Source organism: Sceloporus undulatus, chromosome 2 (genome assembly GCF_019175285.1).
Source record: "Sceloporus undulatus isolate JIND9_A2432 ecotype Alabama chromosome 2, SceUnd_v1.1, whole genome shotgun sequence".
Lineage (NCBI taxonomy): Eukaryota > Metazoa > Chordata > Lepidosauria > Squamata > Phrynosomatidae > Sceloporus > Sceloporus undulatus.
The window spans coordinates 228,563,597-228,584,400 of NC_056523.1; the positions used below are offsets into that span (position 1 = coordinate 228,563,597).

At 44.4% G+C, this 20,804-nt stretch overlaps 1 protein-coding gene across 5 annotated transcripts in view; it reads right to left on the reverse strand.

Moving 5' to 3' along the window:
* Positions 1–6,206: 6,206 nt before the first annotated feature.
* Positions 6,207–20,804, reverse strand: part of ILVBL (ilvB acetolactate synthase like) — a 30,040-nt gene continuing 15,442 nt past the window's right edge. For all 5 annotated transcript variants that reach the window (XM_042449868.1, XM_042449871.1, XM_042449870.1 and 2 more), the window contains exons 7-16: positions 20,117–20,216; positions 18,807–18,904; positions 18,319–18,455; positions 18,048–18,182; positions 16,659–16,773; positions 10,784–10,953; positions 9,695–9,765; positions 9,364–9,435; positions 8,627–8,732; positions 6,207–7,422 (exon numbers count right to left, since the gene is read on the reverse strand). In XM_042449868.1, coding sequence (XP_042305802.1) covers positions 7,244–7,422; positions 8,627–8,732; positions 9,364–9,435; positions 9,695–9,765; positions 10,784–10,953; positions 16,659–16,773; positions 18,048–18,182; positions 18,319–18,455; positions 18,807–18,904; positions 20,117–20,216 — 1,183 coding nt within the window. In that variant the 3' untranslated portion in view covers positions 6,207–7,243. The remainder of the gene's footprint in view (positions 7,423–8,626; positions 8,733–9,363; positions 9,436–9,694; positions 9,766–10,783; positions 10,954–16,658; positions 16,774–18,047; positions 18,183–18,318; positions 18,456–18,806; positions 18,905–20,116; positions 20,217–20,804) is intronic.

A 20,804-nucleotide genomic window follows, 5' to 3' on the forward strand; every position in this document is an offset into this window, starting at 1 on the left:
CCAGATAATCGGCTTCATCCAAGACAGCCTGGAGTTGGAAGGCAACTGCCCTCTCGATCACTTTCCCCAAAAATGGTAGTAAAGAGACTGGCCTATAGTTGTTCCTTATCAGGGGATCTAGAGAGGGTTTCTTTAAGAGTGGCTTAACCACTGCATGTTTAAGTGCTGATGGAAATTTCCCCTCTCTAAGGGATGCATTTATTATAGTCTGAAGCAGTGATGTTACAGCATCTCCTCCTTGAACAGTCAGCCAAGATGGGCAGGGATCAAGGGGGCGAGTCGTCCTCCTTACACATCCAAGGAGCTTGTCCACTTCATCGGTACTCACAAGCTCAAAACAATCCAGTCCGTGGAGTCACTGGATACCTCTCTCATAGTCTCTGTTTTAATATCATTCAAAGAGCAGGTTTAGACTCAGAAGAAGAAGGAGTGGAAGAAGGAACATCAACAATCTAAGATATGCAGATGATACCATACTACTAGAAGAACGCACCAGAGACTTGGAACAATCACAAAAGGTAGTAAAAGAAGAAAGTGCAAGGCTGGACTAATGTTATGCATAAAGGAAGCCAAAATAATGATCATAGACGATTTACATAAATTCAACCTAGATAATGAGGAAATTGAAATAGTTAAAGATTTCCCGTACCTTGGATCAAACGTTGATCAGAATGGAGACTGCAGTCAAGAAATTAGACGAACATTAGGAATGGGAAGGGCAGCTATGAAAGAACTAGACAAAATCCTAAAGTATAAAGATATGCAGCTGAACACGAAAGGTAGAATTCTTGAAGTTGTGTTGTTCCCAATCACTGTGTGCGGCTGTGAGAGCTGGACAGTGAAGAAAACAGATAAGAAGACAATAAACTGATTTGCGATGTGGTGCAGGAGAAAAATGTGAGGATAGTATGGACAGCCAAAAAGAAGGCAAAATGGGTCTTTGAACAGATCAAGCCAGAAATCTCCCTGGAAGCTAAGATGATCAAGTTGAGGCTGTCATACTTCAGCCACATCATGAGAAGGCATTAGAAAAGACAATGCTGCTGGAGAAGGTGAAGGGGATCAGAAAGAGAGGAAGACCACATGCCAGATGGGTGGACTCAATAAGAGAGACCATGGGCCTGAGCCTGTATGACCTGAGCAGGGATGTGGAGGGTAGGGGAGATGTCTCATTCACAGGGTTGCCATGAATCAAGGTCGACTCGAAAGGCAGCTAATAACAACGGTATCCTTAGCCGTCTTCTCCAGCACCACATCTCAAAGGAATTGATTTTCTTTCTGCTTTCTTTACCGTCCATCTGTGCATGATAATAGGGAATACAAGGCTTGGATGATCCTAACTTCAGTGCTTAGTTGTATATTTTTACTCTTTTGTTTGTTTGTCTAGTTCTTCCATAGCTGCCCACCCCATTCCGGGTCTTCTTCTTGACTGCAGACATTATTCTGATCAATGTTTGATCCTAGATATGGGAATACTTTTAAGTACTTTGATTTTCTCATTATCTAGGTTGAATTTATGTATCTCTTCTGTGGTCATAATTTTTGTTTTCTTTATGTTCAGCATTTAGCTTGCCGTTACCCTTTCTTCTTGCCCTTCCTTAGTAATTGTTCCAAGTCTGTGATGTCTTCCGCTAGTAAGATGGTGTCAGCCACATACCCTAGGTTGTTGATGTTCCTTCCTCCTATGTTCACTTCTGCTTTTCTTACGATGTTTTCTGCATACAAGTTGAACAAATAGGGTGATAAAATGCAGCCTTGCCTGACCCCTTTACCTATTGGGAACCAGTCTGTTTTTCCATATTCTGTTCTAACAGTTTCCTCTTGTCCTAAGTAGATTTCTCATCAGGACTTAAGAGCCATCCATAGCATTTTGTGATCTATACAAAGACTTTGCTATATTCTATAAAGCACATGATGATTTTTTCCTGGAATTCCTTTGTACACTCCATTGCACTCCATTAGTCGTCATATGTTTGCAATGTGGGGGGAAATAAAACCATGTGTTTCCTCCAATAATACAGTTTAAACATCCAATGGAATAATGAAACTATATAAACCATGTAGAAAATGATCAGACAGAAAAATTATTGAACAGTAACCATAATGTAAGGTATCCCATTTCTAATACATTCAGAAATGGATAAGGTAATGTCAACAATTCAAATATAAATCCATTTAGAGAAGATATAAAGTTCAGGTTTTAGAGAGTGGATACTTTACATTATGGTTTCTTTTCAATATTTTTGTTGTCTGATCATTTTCTACATAGTTTTATATGCTTTCATTATTCCACTGGATATTTAAATTGTGTCGTTGTAGTAAACACATGCAAATTATGAGTTTTAATAAGAAATTGAAGCTATCACATTTATCCAGCCTGTAAGTAGAAATATAGTGTGTGGGGGATGAGTTTAAACAGAAATTACCAAAATTCACAAGGCTTGGATAGAGGAGGAGGAATTCACTTGCTGGTCCTCAGGATTTGTATGTATTGATGCAACTCTATGGTTAGATCTTTCCCAAGCCACCAGCATTCTTCCTGAAACTGGGATAAATGCTGGTGTGGGAAGGAACCGTATCATGGTTGGATGCATGCCTCCCACATGGTAGTGGGGTTTTGCGTTAGCTGCATGGTGTAGAAAAGTGCTGTGCTGCATAATTCCCTTGCTCCAGAAGGCATTGAGAAGAATTCAGCCTGGAGAAAGGTCACAGTGCTGTTTTCCAATCCTGCCATGTGAACCATTGTTGGAAGTTAGTGTGATGTAGTGGTTTGGATCTGGAGTCAATTCCCCGCTCAGCCATGGAAGCCTTTGGGGTGACCTTAGGCAAGTCACACCCCTTCAGCCTCAGAGGTTGGCAATGACCAAATCTGACCAAATTTTGACAAGAAATCCCCATGATGGGTTCAATTTAGGGATCACTATAAGTCATTAATGAAGGTACACAACAACAACAACAATTATAATTGTCACGTACGAAAGGGCACACTTATGGCTTCCTTCTTCTTGACTGAAATAGAATCAGAGTTGGAAGAGACCACAAGGGCCATCCAGTCTAACCCCATTCTGCCATGCAGGAAATCACAATCAAAGCATCCCTGACAGATGGCCATCCAGCCTCTGTTTGAAGACCTCTAAGGAAGGAGACTCCACTACACTTCAAGGGAGTTTGTTCCACTATCGAACAGCCCTTACTCTCAGGAGGTTCCTCTGAATGTTGAGCTGGAATATTTTTTCCGGTACCTTGCCTCCATTGCTCCAGGTCCTATTCTCTGGAGCAGCAGAAAACAAGCTTGCTCCCTCATCAATATCATCCCTTCAAATATTTAAACTGGGCTATTATCACCTCTTAACCTTCTCTTCTCCAGGCTAAATGTCCCCAACTTCCTAAGTCGATCCTCATAGGGCTTTATGGTTTCCAGGCCCATCAACATTTTGGTCGCCCTCTTTGGCAACCGAGGGATGCATGCAGCAGTGCTTTTCACAAATGTTGACTAATGTAACGCAGGAAGTGAACCTTTGTGCATTCATTTATGGTGGAATGATGTGTGTCCCATGTGTCCCAGCTGCTGCACAATTGCATGGCTTGCCTCCCACATCTCTTTGGATGAAACTGACAATATGCAAGATGATTCACACAGGGCAAGCAGATCACATGCAAAATGTCTTGCTTTCATAGCACTTCTCATGCACATCAAATGTCAGGCTGACATGGAAGTTGCTGCCACTCCATACCCATCTCAGATGATGTGAATGCTGCTTGGGGTCCATTCACAGGAAAATAGCAGTCGTGTGGCACCAATAACAAGAAAAGAACCATGCCAGTAGCTTATTGTCTTGATAACAAGAAATTTAAAGCAGCTTACACTACATATGGTCATTGTAACTGAAAGCCAGCATGGCGTAGTGGTTTGAGTGTTGGAGTGTGACTCTGGAGACCAGGGATTCGATTCCTTGCTTGGTCATTAAACCCACTTTCTCAGCTTCAGGAAAAGGGAATGACAAACCCCCTTTGAGCAAATCTTGCCAAGAAAATCCCATGACAGGCTAGCCATAGGGTCACCGTAAATAGGAAGTGACTTGAAGGCACACAGTAACAACAACAACACTGTACACTGGCCCACTTGACTGCTCCAACAGTTGCTTAAATGTTACACCCACTGGACTCATCTTATCAGCACTCCACATAGCTGTCTTCTGAATTTTCTGGTCATGAGACTCTTCTTGAGAGTGAATATGTGCTTAGATGCCACTGGAAATGCATTGACTGCTCAGAAAGTGTTTGGGAACATTAACTATGTTTGTATGGCTATCATAGAGTTTTATAACATTACACACAGTGTGGGAAAAGTGGGATTTCCCTCCCATAATACTAGAGCTCAGTTGATTTTAAAGAAAACTGCTTTGTGTATTTGTTTGGTTGCTGGTTGAAGAAATTTTATGCAGTTGTTACATTCCATTTTTCCACATTTTGCTTAAATGTGGAAATGTATCTGACCCTGGGATACCTGTCTATGAACAGCAGTATGCATTTTAAGAATAAAATAAACTCTAGGTCATCCACCAAAAGTGATTGGAATGATTCAAGACAAACAAAAGAAAGTCTTCACTCAATGCATAGGTAATTTATGTAATCCACTGTGACAAAAAACAGTGACAATCCTCTATGACATCTCCTTATATTCCACTGTAGCTCAAGCGTGACCTCTAGGATGTTCGCAAGGTTAGCCAGATCTCTGTGTGCTGTATCCTCTCAAGTTGTATCTGATTTATGGCAACGATGAATGGGATTTCCTGGCAAGATTTGTTCATATGGAGGTTTGGCTTTGCCTTTCTCTGAAACAGAAAATGTAACTTGCCCAAGGTCTGCCAGTGAGTTTCTATGGGCGAGTGGGTCTTCAGACCCTGGTTTCCAGACTCATAGACCAACACTGCAACCACTTCACCACATTGGTTCTCAGTATTACATCATCTCCACTCTCCTCACCTACGATGCAAACCTCCTTCAAACCCAAATCTACACACTTGGGAAATCCATGTGGTTTTATCTTGTTGTTTCCCAATTTGTTGTTATGTGCCTTCAAGTCATTTTTGACTTATGGTGACCTTAATGCCAACCTATCATGGGTTTTTCTTGGCAAGTTTTATTCAGTGGAGGTTTGCCATTGCCTTCCCCTGAGGCTGAGAGAGTGTGACTTTGCCCAAGGTCACCCATTGGGTTTCCATGGCTGAGCTGGGAATCTAATCTTGGCCTCCAGACACTCAAACAACTATGCCACACTTTCTTCCTTATTTCCCAATAAGCATCTAAAATGCATGTATATATAAAAACAGTCCACCTGGTTCAAATTGGCTGATATTATTATTATTATTATTATTATTATTATTATTATTATTATTATTATTAATTAGGGTTCTTAGGAAGGTGAGTGCAGGCAGCAAAGAGTTTTCTGATTTTCTGGCTAAACCAGACACCAGAAATTAGAGTGTTCCAAAGTTAGGCTAAAAAAAAGTGAATCTTCTGAGTTAAGTGACCAGTTTTCACTGAACTCAGGTTCCCTTGTGTGAATTTATGCTTTCCTTATCTTCCAGCTATTAGAGACCAAGATGCTCTCTGAAATAGGGTAGCTGCAACATCCAGAGGTCCATGGACTGCAGCTGTCTGGAGCTCACACCTGCCCTCTGACCCTTGGCATTCCCATTAAAATGCTTCCAAGGAGCTGCTTGCCCTCAAAGGGGCACAACTGGAAACTTCTGCCACACTTTCACCACCCACTTGTTGTAGGCCCTCCCCCAAAAAAGGGAATCAGAAAAGGCTAGTAAGATAATTCAGAAGTGTCAGTCTTTGTTTCCATAACTCAAGTGTTACAGATAGTCATTTATTGTCACATTCTGATGATATAACACTTGACATCTAAGCAACAAGTGCTACAACTCAATGCACACCTAAGAATGAGGCCAACTCAGAATCTTGGCAGGACTTGCTTGTAAGTAAGCGGACATAGGATTGTGTAGAAATATTTCTTTTGCAAGGAGGCTAAGGTAACAGGCCTGTTTATATTGGAGGCTAAAGTAACAGGCCTGTTTATATGTCCTATAGAGACAGGGAGGAGCAGCTATACACTGGCTGACAGAACATGACCCAGATCCTTGATGTTGAGCCAAAGCTGCAACAGTTCAAAACAGACACCAATGCAAGAGACAGAAAAAAATTCATCCCTTTATTATTTGCACTGCAAAAGGTTGCACAGTGGCTTCTGAAAAACAGAAACAAAGACACTGAGCCAAACTTTTGGCCATTTCCCCAGTTTTTCTCTGCTGTAGCATGTTTGCTAAAAGGGAGAAAAGTCCTAGACTTAGGGTTAGGGGAGGGTCCAAGGCTAGGATTGTTTATAGGCCTAAGACCTTCAACCTATCAATCACAAACTGAGCAGTTTCTGAGACATGAAAGTAGGGGAGAGAGAAGAGTAAAACCACAGACCCAAACTCACCTAAAGAATGTAAGTATGAGGTTCAGAAGGCTGTGCTGACAAAGTGTCTTACATCGGCTCTCACCCTGTGCTGCTGAATGAGCACAAGCAGCTGGTCACATGTATGCAACAGAATGAGAAGGGCACTTTAAGGGCCAGGAATGCTAAAAGAAAATCCTTCTGCGGTCCCAAAGAAGAGGACAGAGCACCCAATCTGATGAAGGGGGGGGGGGGGGGAGAGAAGGGCACAAGGTGTCAATTTCAGTTGTGAACCAAACAGTATGTTTACTGCTGTGCCTGTGTTAAGTGTCCGCTATCCATATGTGTAGAAAAATACTCTCTGAATCTTCAGATGGGGACACATGTGCTTGGCAGGCTGGGGAAGGTTGTGGTCTTTGTCCTTGATGGACACAAGTAAAAATATCAGGTAATCAGTGTTAGACATAAACCATGTTAGACATAAACCCAAAGAATGAAATTGCTTTCAGAAATAAACAAAACACAGTGCAACACAGGCCAGCACAAGCATAGATATCAACACGATGGCTCAGTTAAAAACTAAAGAAATGGTGTATTTGCAGAAGGATCCCAAACAAGCCTGCTAAAGCAAGACTAGAGTTAAAAATCCTGGCCCACAGGAGAACCAACAAAAAGTAAAGCTTTGTGCTGACCTATGCCCTTGTTTGGGATCAGTTTATCTGAGCCAGATCTCTCAGGCAAGCACAAGTTCTGCTCTCTTGTCAGACTCCATGTGCTGCAGCTTCAGCCAAGTCCTTAAACAGAGATGGAGCCTTCACGGAAGTTTGTTTTCCCAATGAGAGCATTGAGGAGGATGGGCTTTCCACTTCTGCATGCAGATTGTGCTGTCCTTATGATGTCATCCATTTGGTCCTCATTCTGTCGATTGAGCAGGAAACCTTTGCCTCCTAAACCGTCTGCTACCACATGGTAATCTGCAAGGAAGAATGTCTGCCATGAGCACGAGAGAAGAGGAGCCTAATCACAAGGGTTTATGTACAGTCCGTCTTTATCTTATGCGGAGGAACCGTTCCAGACCCCCCCCCCACGTAAGGCAAAAAGCGCATATGCTTGAGTCCCATTAGATATAATGGGGCTTGTGTTCACCACGTGGCCATGCCCACATGCCACAGGTGCGCACGCCATTCTCCCGGTGGCTTCCGCGAAAGCTGGAAGCCACCTATAATGAGCCTGTCTATGGCGCGGGCTCACTGTATAAAGAAAAAGCAAGAGACAAAATTTTAAGACAAGTGTGGAAGAAAGCATTTCCAAGGCCTGGTGATTTAATAATTTAATAATCCTAGAAGCCTATCCAGAATATAATAAAAACTACCTTACCTGCTTCTGAATTTGGTAGTTTGTAAATATCCATACACATACAATTTACACCAGCAAGTTGGTAGGCAAAAACAAAGATTCTTGCATCCTGATTACACTTAGATGCTACAAAATATTGTGTTCACTGCAAATGAGCAACTTTTGTCAATAGAATTGTCCTCCAGATGTAGCAGGTCAGTTGTGCAATTCTTTTTAACTTACTTTTTTAAAAAAATACAATCATGTTAGGAATATTAATAATGTTTTAATAATAAAAAGGCAGACAGTGCACTGTAAACATGGCATAGTCAGGTCCAAGAGTCTATGGTCTATGACTGTAATAAACGATTGATTTAAGGGTGTCTAGTGAATTAGGAGGAAAACATGCAGCACCTGTTTTTAATGTTACATTTGTATGCACATCTGAGGCCCCTAACAAATGGGCCTGGCAAGACCAAATAATCCTCTATGCTGCAAGAATAAAAAGGAGAGTAATTGGCCTAGTGTCAATACCTTTTGGAGGGAAGTAAGTGTATATCTGAGTTGCCATTCTGACAGTCTAACCTGGTTGTGTCCATTAAAACCTCAAGTGCAATGTACCATGACAGGTGTGCAATTGAATTCACTAGAGAATCTGACCTGTGATACAGGGCATGAGGAAATTTTGTTCCACAGACAGAATCTGCTTCATTCCAGGGGATTGTGAAAAGCATTAGCTCACTAGACCTGGTTTGTTCAAGAAAAGTCAATCTAGGCACTTCTAGTTTGGCAGGATCTCTATATACAACATCATGGCAGATGCTATTCAGGCTGTTAACTCACCCAGGTAATCCAGGCCACAGGCTACATTGCTACCCAGCAAAGGCACTTGTTCCCGTGAGATCTGGCTCCAACAGGCATCATTCCCTACCAGGGCAATGACTGGTGTCTGACAGAACAGGACAAAACGTTATTGAACCTAACAGAGGTCAGGAAGTGTAACCCAGTCCTTCCAACCAACCTTGTTGCACTATCAAATGGAGAGTACCATTCCATTACTGGGCTAATGAACTACTATTGAAGCCATTGCCCAGAGACCCTATTGAAATCATAGCCGGTCTCTGAACTAAGCTCCCTACATCTCAAACATTTAAGGAGGTAGCTTGCCACACTTTATCCTGATGTCAAAATCACATACCACCAAAACCAATTACCAAGAAAGACTTAAAAACAAGAAACTGCTATTGAGCAGCAAAGGGGTCTTGTGGCCAAACTTCCACAGTTCAAACAGCTTTTTCATCTTCATCTTTTTCATCTTTCAGTCTAGTTATATTTTTTTCACCCACAGATACCAAGAGAAGACAGGATCCTTAGAAATCGGGCTGGGTTATACAGTGGTCCCTTCCCTTACGTGGGGGATGTGTTCCGGATTCCCCCCCCCCCCGGGCGTAAGGGGAATTCCACTTGTGCTTGAGCCCCATTAAAAATAATGGGGCTCATGCCCATGGCGCAGTGTGCACACCATTACTCCTTCTGGGGTGCGTCGAGGCTTCTTCCGGCACGGCTTTCAGCGTACTTACCTTATGTCGTACGAAGGTGTCAAATTCCATTATACTGAAGCCAAGAGAGCCATCACCATACAGGATCCAGACCTAGAAATGATTTAAAAGATGACATATGCAGCAGCCAGACACCATGGGGAGGAAAACAAAACCACAGAAGATTTTAGCATCCTATTTACTTTTCCAAGTAAGCAACTGTTAACTAAGAAGGGCCAGTCAGTCTGGAGAAGGCCCATGTAAGTAAACATATGGGTTGGGGACTCAGGCATTCAGCTCAGTAACATTCCTTGCAAAGAGGACGCATTTCACCAGAGTCTCCACGCTCAGCTTCCCATTACTGAACACTAACCTCTGACTCTGGCCTGCAGAGCTTGGCTCCTAAGGCAAAGCCTCCACCAACTCCCAAGGTCCCAAAGGCTCCTGCAGTGAGAATTAGAACATCAATGATGGAATTGTTCTGGCATGCCTAGGTTCTGGCAACCAGTTGTTGTCACCAGGCCTTTTTTAAAAAAAGGTTTGATAGGATGTGTTTATGATGCTTCTAATACATGGTTGTTGTTTTTTTTAACTTAGCTACCTTGGGCATCTTAGATACAAAACAGAAAAATTTGATATAATATTTTAAGTAAACAAATAAATAGTCCACAGCCTTGTGTCAAGTATTAACATATTATCGCATTGCATATTATTCTGCCTGCAGAATAATTTCTTCAAGTTACATTTTTATTCCCTTTGTTCCCAATTCACTTTCCAGAGAGAGACAGGGCCAGAACTTTCTGTTTGTCTGTCCTCTCTCTATAAATCTGAAGCAAGATGCAGGCAAGTGACTCTAACAACATCACTTTTATTCCCTTGCACATTTTGTTAACCTTCTAAACGTAATTTAGTTTTAGTTTTATATTTTTAAATTATTGTAAGCCACCTTGAACCCCCATTTTGGGAGAAAGGCAAGATATACATCCTATAAATAAATAAAAATAAATAAGAAATGAAGAAGCCACTTGGCTTCAGAAGCTAGTGTAATGATTGTTGCTCTTTCTGGATGGCTTAGTAAAGGTATCACTTCTATGTGTATTTTGGATTTTATTTTATGACTACCACAACTACTCATGCATTATTTGAATTTAGGAAACTCTTCCTGCCATTTTCTCAAAATATACCTGCTTCTTGTTTTATTGATTGATTGACCTCCTTTCTGAAAGAACATTTTTCACAAGAGATGTTTTTCCAGATTATTCTTTCCACCTCAGTTATACAGAAAAGTAGAAAGCACAGCCTTCCTCATGCATCTCACAGTCTCTGACAGACTGAGGTTTCTGGGTAATTTTGCCAGAAGGCTCATTTCTATTCAGTTGTGGAAATGGACGAATGTTTATCTAGAGTGGTGTATTCCTCCTACTGGAACAGAATACTAGCCAGGAAGTTTATCTCATGTTACCTGGATCAAGCCAGCATAGTGGACCCCTAGGCTTTATAATGTAAGCAGCACTTCCCACGAAATCACCTCCATCTGCAATTAGAAAGCTGTCTTCAGGAAGCAAGCAATCCACGTGGTGCAACAGCTTCAGTGGGTTGAGGTGGTGGTCTGTCAGTTCTTCTGCTTTTACTCTAAGGAAACAAGTGTTAGGAGGACATGAGACACACACAGCTAGCCTGACTCACTACATATCATAGTGTTAAGCAAGGGCAGGGCAAAAGGACAGGTTGCTCACCTGTAAATGTAGTTCTTTGAGTGGTCATCTGCGAATCCACACAAATGGGTTATTCTGCACCTGCGTAGCAATTTCGGATCCTTCTGGAATCGCTAGGGAAGACTTTTTGGCAGTATTCTGCCCACCCTCTATATAGGCTCGGTGTCTTCCCGCCCTCTTCAGTTCAAAAAGTCTGCCAAAAGAACAGACATAGGAAGAAAGAGCAGGACATGACAAGAGGGGAGGATGGGCGGGATTTGTGTGGATTTGCAGATGACCACTCAAAGAATTACAGTTACAGGTGAGCAACCTGTCCTTCTTCTTCGTGGTCTCTGCGAAGCACACAAATGGGTTAGACTGACAAGTTGATCCATCCCAGGAGGAGGGAGTGTCCTGGCAAAGATTTTAACCAGGAAAGACAGTGTGATTGTCAATTATTAACAGCGTCAACTAACATGCTGGAAAGAGAACAGAGCTGCTTCATGAAGGCTGCTTCACAACGATGTCTGGTGTCAAACCTGTAGTGCTTGATAAAGGTCAAAGGTTGTAACCAAACTGCAGCCTTGCAAATGTCCTCCAATGAGATTCTGGACAGGAAGGCAGAGGATGTAGCTATCGCCCTGGTTGAATGAGCTCGAATTTGAGCAGGGGTAGTCTTCCCAAACAGTTTGTAGGAAAGGTGGAGGTCACCCATTTAGAAAAATATTGTGGTGTGACTGGGAATCTCAGTTTGGGAGTTGAGTAGCAGACAGAGTCTGTGGGAATGCTGAGAGGACAAAATCCTGTCGAGGTAGTAGGCCAGAGCCCACCTGACATTGAGGGAATGGAGTCAGCGCTCGGTGTTGGTGGTTGGGTTTGGGGCCAGCGTCAGGAGAATGATGTCTTGGTTGAGATGAAAGATAGAAACTATCTTAGGCAGGAAAGAAATGTCCAGTTGAAGGACGAACTTGTCTTTGATGAATAAGAGTAAGGAGAGTCGGCACAGAAAGCACAGATTTCACTGGCTTGGCATGCTAAGGTCAGGGTGACCAAAAATTCAGTCTTCCAGATGAGGAGCATGAGGTCACAGGAAGCAAGAGGTGTCAGGGATGATGGGAGTTGTGGCTCTTCACCTGGCCAGGAACTCACCACCTGGTTGTGCACCACGCTGACCAGTTTTGGCCAGTTGTTATATCTTTGCAAGAGTTGCAGAGAACAGGCTGAAGACCCCGACAAACTCTCCAAGCCTTCTCACTCTTGCTTCCACAGAAGTCTTCACCCTTCTTCACCAGGGTCCTGCTGGTTCTTGTAGCTTCACCCAAGACACCAGACAACTCAGTAGTCTTATATAAAAGATCTACTTTATTCTACTATATACACAGCTCCAAACAATACTCAACTCCTCACTCTCCAATCCACTACTACTCACAACTACAACCCACAAAATGCATTGGGATGTATAGTCCTTATTATAGCCAAATCATGGCACCACCTACTGTTGTCTGTTTCCACCCAGTAGGCGTGTACATCATTTCCATTGGTTCTCCTTGTTCATCCCACAATTAATGATTTCATCATCTCAGCCTTGACCACTTAACAATTGTCAGGTGTGTCCAATTATCCACTATGCATTTCTTGTCCTTGGCACTCTGGACCTGTTAATTGTCTTACCATTCACACCTGTGTGGTTCTCAATTGGCTTCTGCTGAGTCACTCTGACTCTCACATACAAGTTTTATTTCTCTTACTGTATAAGCCATGTGGCTTTTTCCTTGACAAGAGGTTCAAAAGGAGAGGCAGACAAGGATGCCAAGACAAGTTGGAGGTCTCAAGCTGGCGCCAGGGCCACAGAAGGTGGTCTCAAGTTGGCGATGCCTTTGAAAAAAATTTTTACCAGAGGGTTGGCAAAGAAGGACGGGCGGCCCAAAAACTGGTAGTGGGTACAGATGGTGGTGAGGTAGCATCTCAGGGAGGAGATGGAGAGGCCAGAGTCTGACAGAAAATTAAGAAAGTCCTGAACAATAGGAATAGTGACTTCCTTGGGAGAAAGTCCTTTCTTGGTTAACAAAGCCAAAAATTCAGCCCATTTGAGAGCATAAGAATGCTGAGCGAAAGGCTTGCGAGAAGCCAAAATGACCGGTCAGGTCAGAATCCTCCATGCCAAGAGACAGAGCGTGTCGATGTCGGGGTGCTGAACTTGACTGTTGTGGAGGGTCAGGAGGTTGGGATGGAGGGGCAAGGGTCAGAACCAGGTGAAGATGAGGAGTGAGCCATGGTTGCCTTGGGCACCAAGGGGTGATGAAGATGGCATCTGAGCGGTCCATCCAACCTGAGCTGTTCTCTCTCTGATGCATCTGGAGGCGAGGCAACATTGGATGGAGGACCTGAGGTTGACAAACCTGTCGTGAGCAACATAGGCTGTCGAGGTCGTGGAATCCAACATGGCGCCTATGAAGTGAACATGTTGAGTTGGGCAAAGTGTGGATTTGTCCATGTTGACCATCAGTCCCAAGGCATGAAGAAGCTTGAGGGCGAATTTGATGTTAGCCAGGAGCACGTCTTTGGTTGGCACCACAAATAACCAATTGTCGAGGTACGGAAAGATGATGATTTTTTGTTAGTGGAGGTATGCTGCCACAACCGCCATGCATTTTGTGAAAACCCTTGGTGCTATGGAAAGTCCGAAGGGTAGAACACAGTATCAAAAGCAGTCGGGACTGATGGAAAAGGCCAAGAGGTCTCGATGGTCTTGTTGGATGCTGATTTGAAAATAAGCATCCTGAAGATCTTGTGTGGCAAACCAGTCCAACTCCTGCAGAAGAGGCAAGATGGAAGTCAGGATTACCATACAGAAACATCTGTATGATATAAAAGAGTTCAAGAAGTGGAGGTCCAGAATGGGGCGAAGGCTACCATTAGCTTTGGAAACAACAAAGTATCTGGAAACAATAAAGTATCTGAAAAACAAGCAGTCTCGGATTCGAGATGAGAGGATAAGCTCTATGGCCCATTTGTCCAAGAGAGAGTGCACTTCGTCAAGAAGGGTATCTGAAGGTAGTGAGAAGAATACCCCTTGGGGGAGGATCTTGGAGCTCCAGGGCATATCCCCTCCAGACTATTGACAGGACCCAGGAGTCAGATGTTATGCTGGCCCAAGATTGGTAAAAATGGGGCAGGCCATCCCCAGGGGGAGGGGGGGCAAAGGAATGAAGTGTGCTGGAAGATCTTAGAAGTGCTGCTTGCCTTGATTAGAATCCTTCTTATGGAAGGGCTGTTTGTATTTGGAGTTGGATTGGCTCTTTCCAGAGGATTGTTGCTGTTGCATAGGAAAACGCTGCTGCTGGAAGTCCGAAGACTGGTTGGATCTACCTTGGTTGGGGAGGGGGGTTTAGAGGGGTGCTTGCCATCCCGAACAGTGTTGGTTTGGGAAGGGAGACCAGGAAGTCGAGGAAGAGGTCATACCGTATTTACGGGCTGTGTTTCTTATCTTGTTTTTAAAGTCAAGTTTTTCGTCAGACTCCTTATGAAAAAGCCCCGAGGCATCAAAGGGGAGTTCTTCAATAGCCAGTCTGGCCTGTGGAGTGAGGTCCAAGGATCTCAGCCAAGTGTGGTTACGAAGGGCCATGGAATCGGCAAGTTGTCTAGCGGTGCAGTCAGCCAAGTGCTTGGCAAATGAGATTTGTTGTGAGGCTAAAGAGTGAGCCTCAGCGTTTAGGACCAATGCCATGCATTTCTTGTTCTCAGAGGCATATGACTTGTGCACCATGGCATCGACTTTGCAGCCTTCTGTGTCATTGGGCTAAGTTGCCACCTTGGGGAGTGAAACAAAGTTGACACCTCAACAATCGCCAAATTGGGTCAAGGATGTTCGAAAAGCCAAGACTCATCAGAGGGGGTAATCCTATAGAAGTTGTGAAGGTTGTGAAGACAAAGAAGCCCAAGAACGCTTCACGATGTTGGTCATGGATGGGAGGAACGGGATGGAAGCTGGAGTGGGAAGCTTTCCACGTATTCTCTCATCTATGGGGTCAAGCACCTCAGAGTCCATATGGAGGACCTTGATGTGTAGGGCTTTACCCATTCGGATCACTTGTTTGGCGAACGAGAAAGTGTCATCTGAGGGAGAGGCCTCCGGGACTGAGAGTGTCTGAGACTGGTGAATTCAGAGTAGTCAGCAACTCTGATGAGGCCAATGGAGTCTTTGGACGCGGGATGACTCTCTATACTGAGATGGATGATGGCAAAGGTCGATACAAGGCTGTGTGTGAGGCTGCCGAAGAGAGATATGATTGGGATGGAGTGGCCGAGACATAGGCTGCTGTGGAGGGTAGCTGGGGTTCAGAGATGTGGAGAAGTGGTTGCAAACGACTGTCGTGTATCTCCAAGGGGTCAAGTGGCAAGAAAAATGTGTCCGAAGCCTCATCAAACATTGGGTCCCATTGGAGGGCTCAGGGAAGCCGGAAGGGAGGTCGTTGTTGGCCTCTTCATCGAGGTAGACGAGGTCAGAGGCCGCAGAAAGCCAGTCAACTGGCATCACATGGCCATGGGGAAAGCCTTTCCCTTCATCATCGGAAAGTTGGTAGGTTCCAGTAGAGTCTGGAGAATGTCAGTATGGGACTGAGGGACATCTCGCAAGGGAAGTACGAATCTGAGGAGTTGCCTGGTCACACGGTACCGAGCTTGACTCAGTATAGACAGATTGGATAGGCTCGGAGTCCGGGATTGGACAAGATTTCTTTCCTGTATGTGAAGCCTCCTTGTCCTTTTCTTTAGAAGACTTATGTTTCTTTTTCTCCGATTTGGAAGTGTCTGAGGATTTCTTCCATTTCAAAGCTGATGGCTGGCCAGCTGCATCTTGGTCGGTCTCCTTACTTTTTTCTGGGGTTGGTGACCCAGAGACAGGAGAAAAGGATTTGCCCTCAGTAGCATTAGTTTTGGCAGGGACCCCGGAGGCAGAAGAGGGTTTGCCCTTGGCAGCAGGAGCCTTGGCAGGGACCCTACAGTCAGAGGGAGGGTTAAGAATCTGTGCATATAGCATAGAATGCAGCCTCACCTCCCTATTCTTCCTGGCTTGTGGGGTGAAAGCCATACAATGAGGGCAAGTTGTGGTGATGTGGCCCTCACCCAGGCAAATGAGGCACAAGGAGTGTCCGTCGTGGCTGGGAATTTTCCCTCCACATTTCATGCACTTTTTAAAGGAGAGCAAAGACATCATGGAGATTCACAAGGGAGTAGACAAACGAATGGTCAAACAAACCAAGTGTTACCAGTAGTTAGAGTCCAAAACAAGCTGAATCACTATCCAAGAGAGAAGTCAGAGCCAAAAACGTAGTCAAAAATGAAAGTGAAAGGAAGGAGTGAATTTCAAGCGAGGTTCCTATGCTGCTCACGTGGCAGACAAAAGGAACTGAAGAAGGGCGGGAAGACAGCAAGCCTATATAGAGGGTGAACTATATAGAGGAGCTACCGCCAAAAGTCTTTTCTAGCGATTCCAGAAGGATCCAAAATTGTTATGCAGGTGCAGAATAGACCATTTGTATGCTTCGCAGAGACCATGAAGAAGAAGAACAAAATTTGCAGGCTCTGTACATCCACCCATCCACATAAATGCACCCAAACATTAGACACAGTAGGGTTTCTAACCTGTTTTCTTTCTCCTTCATGTTATCACTCTCCTTCAGACTTATTACCCAGTCACGGGAACACGAATAGCCATTAAGCTCTTGGCTCAAGTGCACCAGGAATGAGCCAGCATCCCCTGTTGGTAAAGAGTTGCAAGAAGCCTAAGAAGCACACATTTCAGGAAGGGAGGTTTATGTAACATTCACTGTCACTTCCTTGGGTCACTGACATCACTAGGTCATTCCCTGAAACACTGTCTTCTCCTGCCAGCTATCCCACCCTCACCAAATCATAGAATCATAGAGTTGGAAAAGACCACAAGGGCCACCCTGTCCAAACCCCTGCCATGCAGGAACTCTCAATCAAAGCATCCTCAACAGATTACTATCCAGCCTCTGTTTAAAGACCTCCAAGGAAAGAGACTCCACCACTCTGAGGGAGTGTGCTCCACTGTCAAACAGCCCTTACTGTCAGGAAGTTCCTCCTAATGTTAAGCTGGAATCTCTTTTCCTGGAGATTGCATCCATTGTTCTGGGTCCTGTTCTCTAGAGCAGCAGAATACAAGCTTGCTCCCTCCTCAATATGACATCCCTTCAAATATTTAAACAGGCTATCATATCACCTCTTAACCTTCTCTTCTCCAGGCTAAACATCCCCAGCTCCTAAGTCGTTCCTCATAGGGCATGGTTTCCAGGCCCTTCATCATTTTAGTTGCCCTCCTTTGGACACACTACAGTTTCTCAACATCCTTTTTGAATTGTGGTGCCCAGAAATGAACACAGTATTCCAGGTGAGGCCTGACCAAAGCAGAACAGACTGGCACTTTTACTTCCTTTCATCTAGACACTATGCTCCTATTGATGCAGCCTAAAATTGCATTGGCCTTTTTAGCTGCTACATTGCCCTGTTGATTCATGTTCAACGTGTGGCCTACTTGGACTCCTAGATCCCTTCCACATGTAGTCTCGTTCAGCCAGGTGTCCCCCATCCTATCTATACAGTGGTGCCTCGGGATACGAAATGATCGGGTTACGAAATTTCCGGGATACGAAAAAGTTGGATTGGCAAAAACTGTTTCGGGTTACGAAATATTTTTCGGGTTACGAAATTCATTTCGGCGCGAAATTCAAATGCTGCAAAGTGCAGCTATAGGCTTTCCAGTGCTAACGGAAAAGTGTTTCGGGTTACGAAATTTTCGGGTTACAAAAGGAATGGCGGAACGAATTAATTTCGTAACCCGAGGCACCACTGTATCTGCACATTTCATTTTTCCACCATAAGTGCAGTACCTTACATTTCTCTGTGTTGAATTTCATTTTGTTAGCTTTGGCCCAGCTTTTTAGTCTAGTCAGGTTATCCCTAAAGTTCTTCTCCAAACAGCCATATCAAAGCCCCAAGCATGCACCTCACCCTTTATGGCAATGTGGGGCTTCCAGAATACGTGTGCATTTTTCAGCAGTTGTTCCGGATTCCTGTTGACAGCAATTATTTTACTGCCCTTGCTCAAGATTCGCCCGTAGGACAGACGAAAATCACAAACTGTGCCTGAAAAGGGAAACAGGAATTAAAGAAACCGAGAATCCACAGAAATACTTTCCTCTTCCGACAAATTTCCTAAAGTTGGCCCAGTGCTTATAAGCAAGACTCCTCAACAAAAGGCTAGTATTAACAGAGCGCCTACCTGCCAGAATGACCACATCTGCCTCCTTGAGTGCCTCGCGGCGGTTCTGACGGATGTGCAGAGGACTATTCTTTCCCAGCATGCCACGGGCCATGCCTCCCAGGAAGCATGGAATCCCTAGTTCTTCTAAAGAATCTCTGTAAAGACAGGAGAAGGGAGAAATATCTCACTACAGGAACTCCACAACTGGTAGTCCATTGACAGTTAGTAGCAACTCATCCTCCTCTCTCTGAGTGCAGTCCTGCCTCCCACCTTCCACCTCTATCTATTAATCTGGATTCAAGCTATTCTCTTTCAGTTCTGGCTTCCTTATTTGATTTTGCTACCCCATCACTACCCCACTTCTCATAAGCAATAAAGAGGGAGCCTTTCCAATTGGTAGCACTGGCCCACAAGTCATATAATTGTAGCATAGACTCAATGGGACCAAAATGGCTACTAAAGTTTCTCAGAACTCCTCTAAGGGCAGGTAGCAATGCATGTCTCACCTGAGTTTCTTTACTGGGGTTGGAGGCAGGGTCACCTGGCTGCCAAGAAGGATGACTGGCTTCTTAGCCCGGCTGATAAGCTCTACACACTGTTGCACCTGCAAAGAAATATATCAAGAAGAGGATAAGACTGAGAGCAAAGACTCAGGCCCTGAAATAGCTTTGTGGCCACTACTTGTGTATTTTGGAGCTGGGTTAAGGCTAGCCTAACAGGGAAGCAAAACACCCTCATCCTAAGCCAATGAATATGGGAAGACAGTGATTCAAGGGCTATGCTGGTAATAGTGAGAACATATCTGAGAGTATCAATTTGCCTTCTTTCAAAACTAGTGCTAGACTAAAGAAAGAGAGCCCCCCCCCCATGATAACTGTCATCCTTTGGCCTGTGAGGGAGTGAACAGGCAGGCCCAGCTTCACCAGGGCTAGCCTGAAGATAGAGAGCCCTCTCTCCATGATAACTGTCATCCTTTGGCTTCTGAGGGAGTGAACAGGCAGGCCCAGCTCCATCAGGGCTAGCCTGAAGATAGAGAGCCCTCTCTCCATGATAACTGTCATCCTTTGGCCTGCGAGGGAGTGAACAAGCAGGCCCAGGTCCATCAGGGCTAGCCTGAAGAAGAAAAACCCTCTCTCCATTATAATTGTCATCCTTCGGCCTGCAAGGGACTGAACAGGCAAGCCCAGCTTCATCAGGGCTAGCCTGAAAATAGAGAGCCCTCCCTCCATGATAACTGTCATCCTTTGGTCTGTGAGGGAGTGAACAGACAGGCCCAGCTCCATCAGGGCTAGCCTGAAGAAAGAGAGCCCTCCCTTCATGATAATTGTCATTCTTTGGCCTGCGAGGGAGTGAACAGGCAGGCCCAGCTCCATCAGGGCTAGCCTGAAGAAGAAGAGCCCTCCCTCCAGTCCATCTGCCTTGGTCCAGGCCTCAGAGGGAGAAAATAACCACTGGACCCCATCCCCTTTCCCACCACCGTTCCCTTCTCCTTTTGTGTCATGTCTTTTAGATTGTAAGCCTGAGGGCAGGAAACCGTCTAATTAAAAATAATAATTGTAAGCCGCTTTGATAGCCTTTAGGGCTGAAGGGCAGGGTATAAATACCATAAATAATAATGATAAATAAAAGAACTATTCAATGCTAGAGGGGACGGCAAGGCAAACAGCCTAAGGGGACAATATCTGTCTAGAAAGCAGGACAAACATAGGATTAATAAATGCTCCTCGCCCCTAACTTTTGATTTTCCTAATTAAGTTCACCTGGAATTGGGGCACTCCTGGAGTGTTTTGTGATGTCTCCTACAGGGGAGCCTTACTTCTTTCTTTGTGGCCTTTTGAATCTTCACTGGCAGAGGTGAAAGGTCTTGCACCTCCCAAGCTCCAGCAAAGAGGTTCCCCAAATAACAGCGCAGGTACCTAGGAGAGAATAAAAATATGATCACTGGGATCAAGAGCCTGCCAGGGACCAGTGTGTAAGAGGATGTGGCATACAGCACACAAGCTACAAGAGCCTAAGAACCTATGCTGTCAGTTTGTTACCTGAATTTTGAGCACCCGCAGGAGACTGGGTCCAAGAGTTACTGCACTTTGCAATTAAAGAATAGGTGTATGATTTAAAGATGTATTGTGTACATGTATTTGAGTAGTGGCAGAAGAAATGAGAGAGAGAGAGAGAGAGAGAGAGAGAGAGACTGACAGACAGAAAGAGAAAGAGAGTCCTCTGCCCCTTCTTTGCAATCTCTGCATTATCTTGTGGACAATTGTGTTTAGAGTGGACTGGACTCCTATCAGCCCTAGCTAGCATAGGCAATGGTTAGAGGTTCTGGAAGATGCTGTACAACATCTGGAGGATGGCATGTTCCCCATCCCAGATGTTAGTTATGGTTTTTACTGGTTTACTTTTCTTTGTGGCAAAACAATAAACATTAAGATATAAAATACACCATGTGGCATTTTCTGAAATGGACTATGAGCACAATTGAGTGGAAATATAGCTGAGGAGCC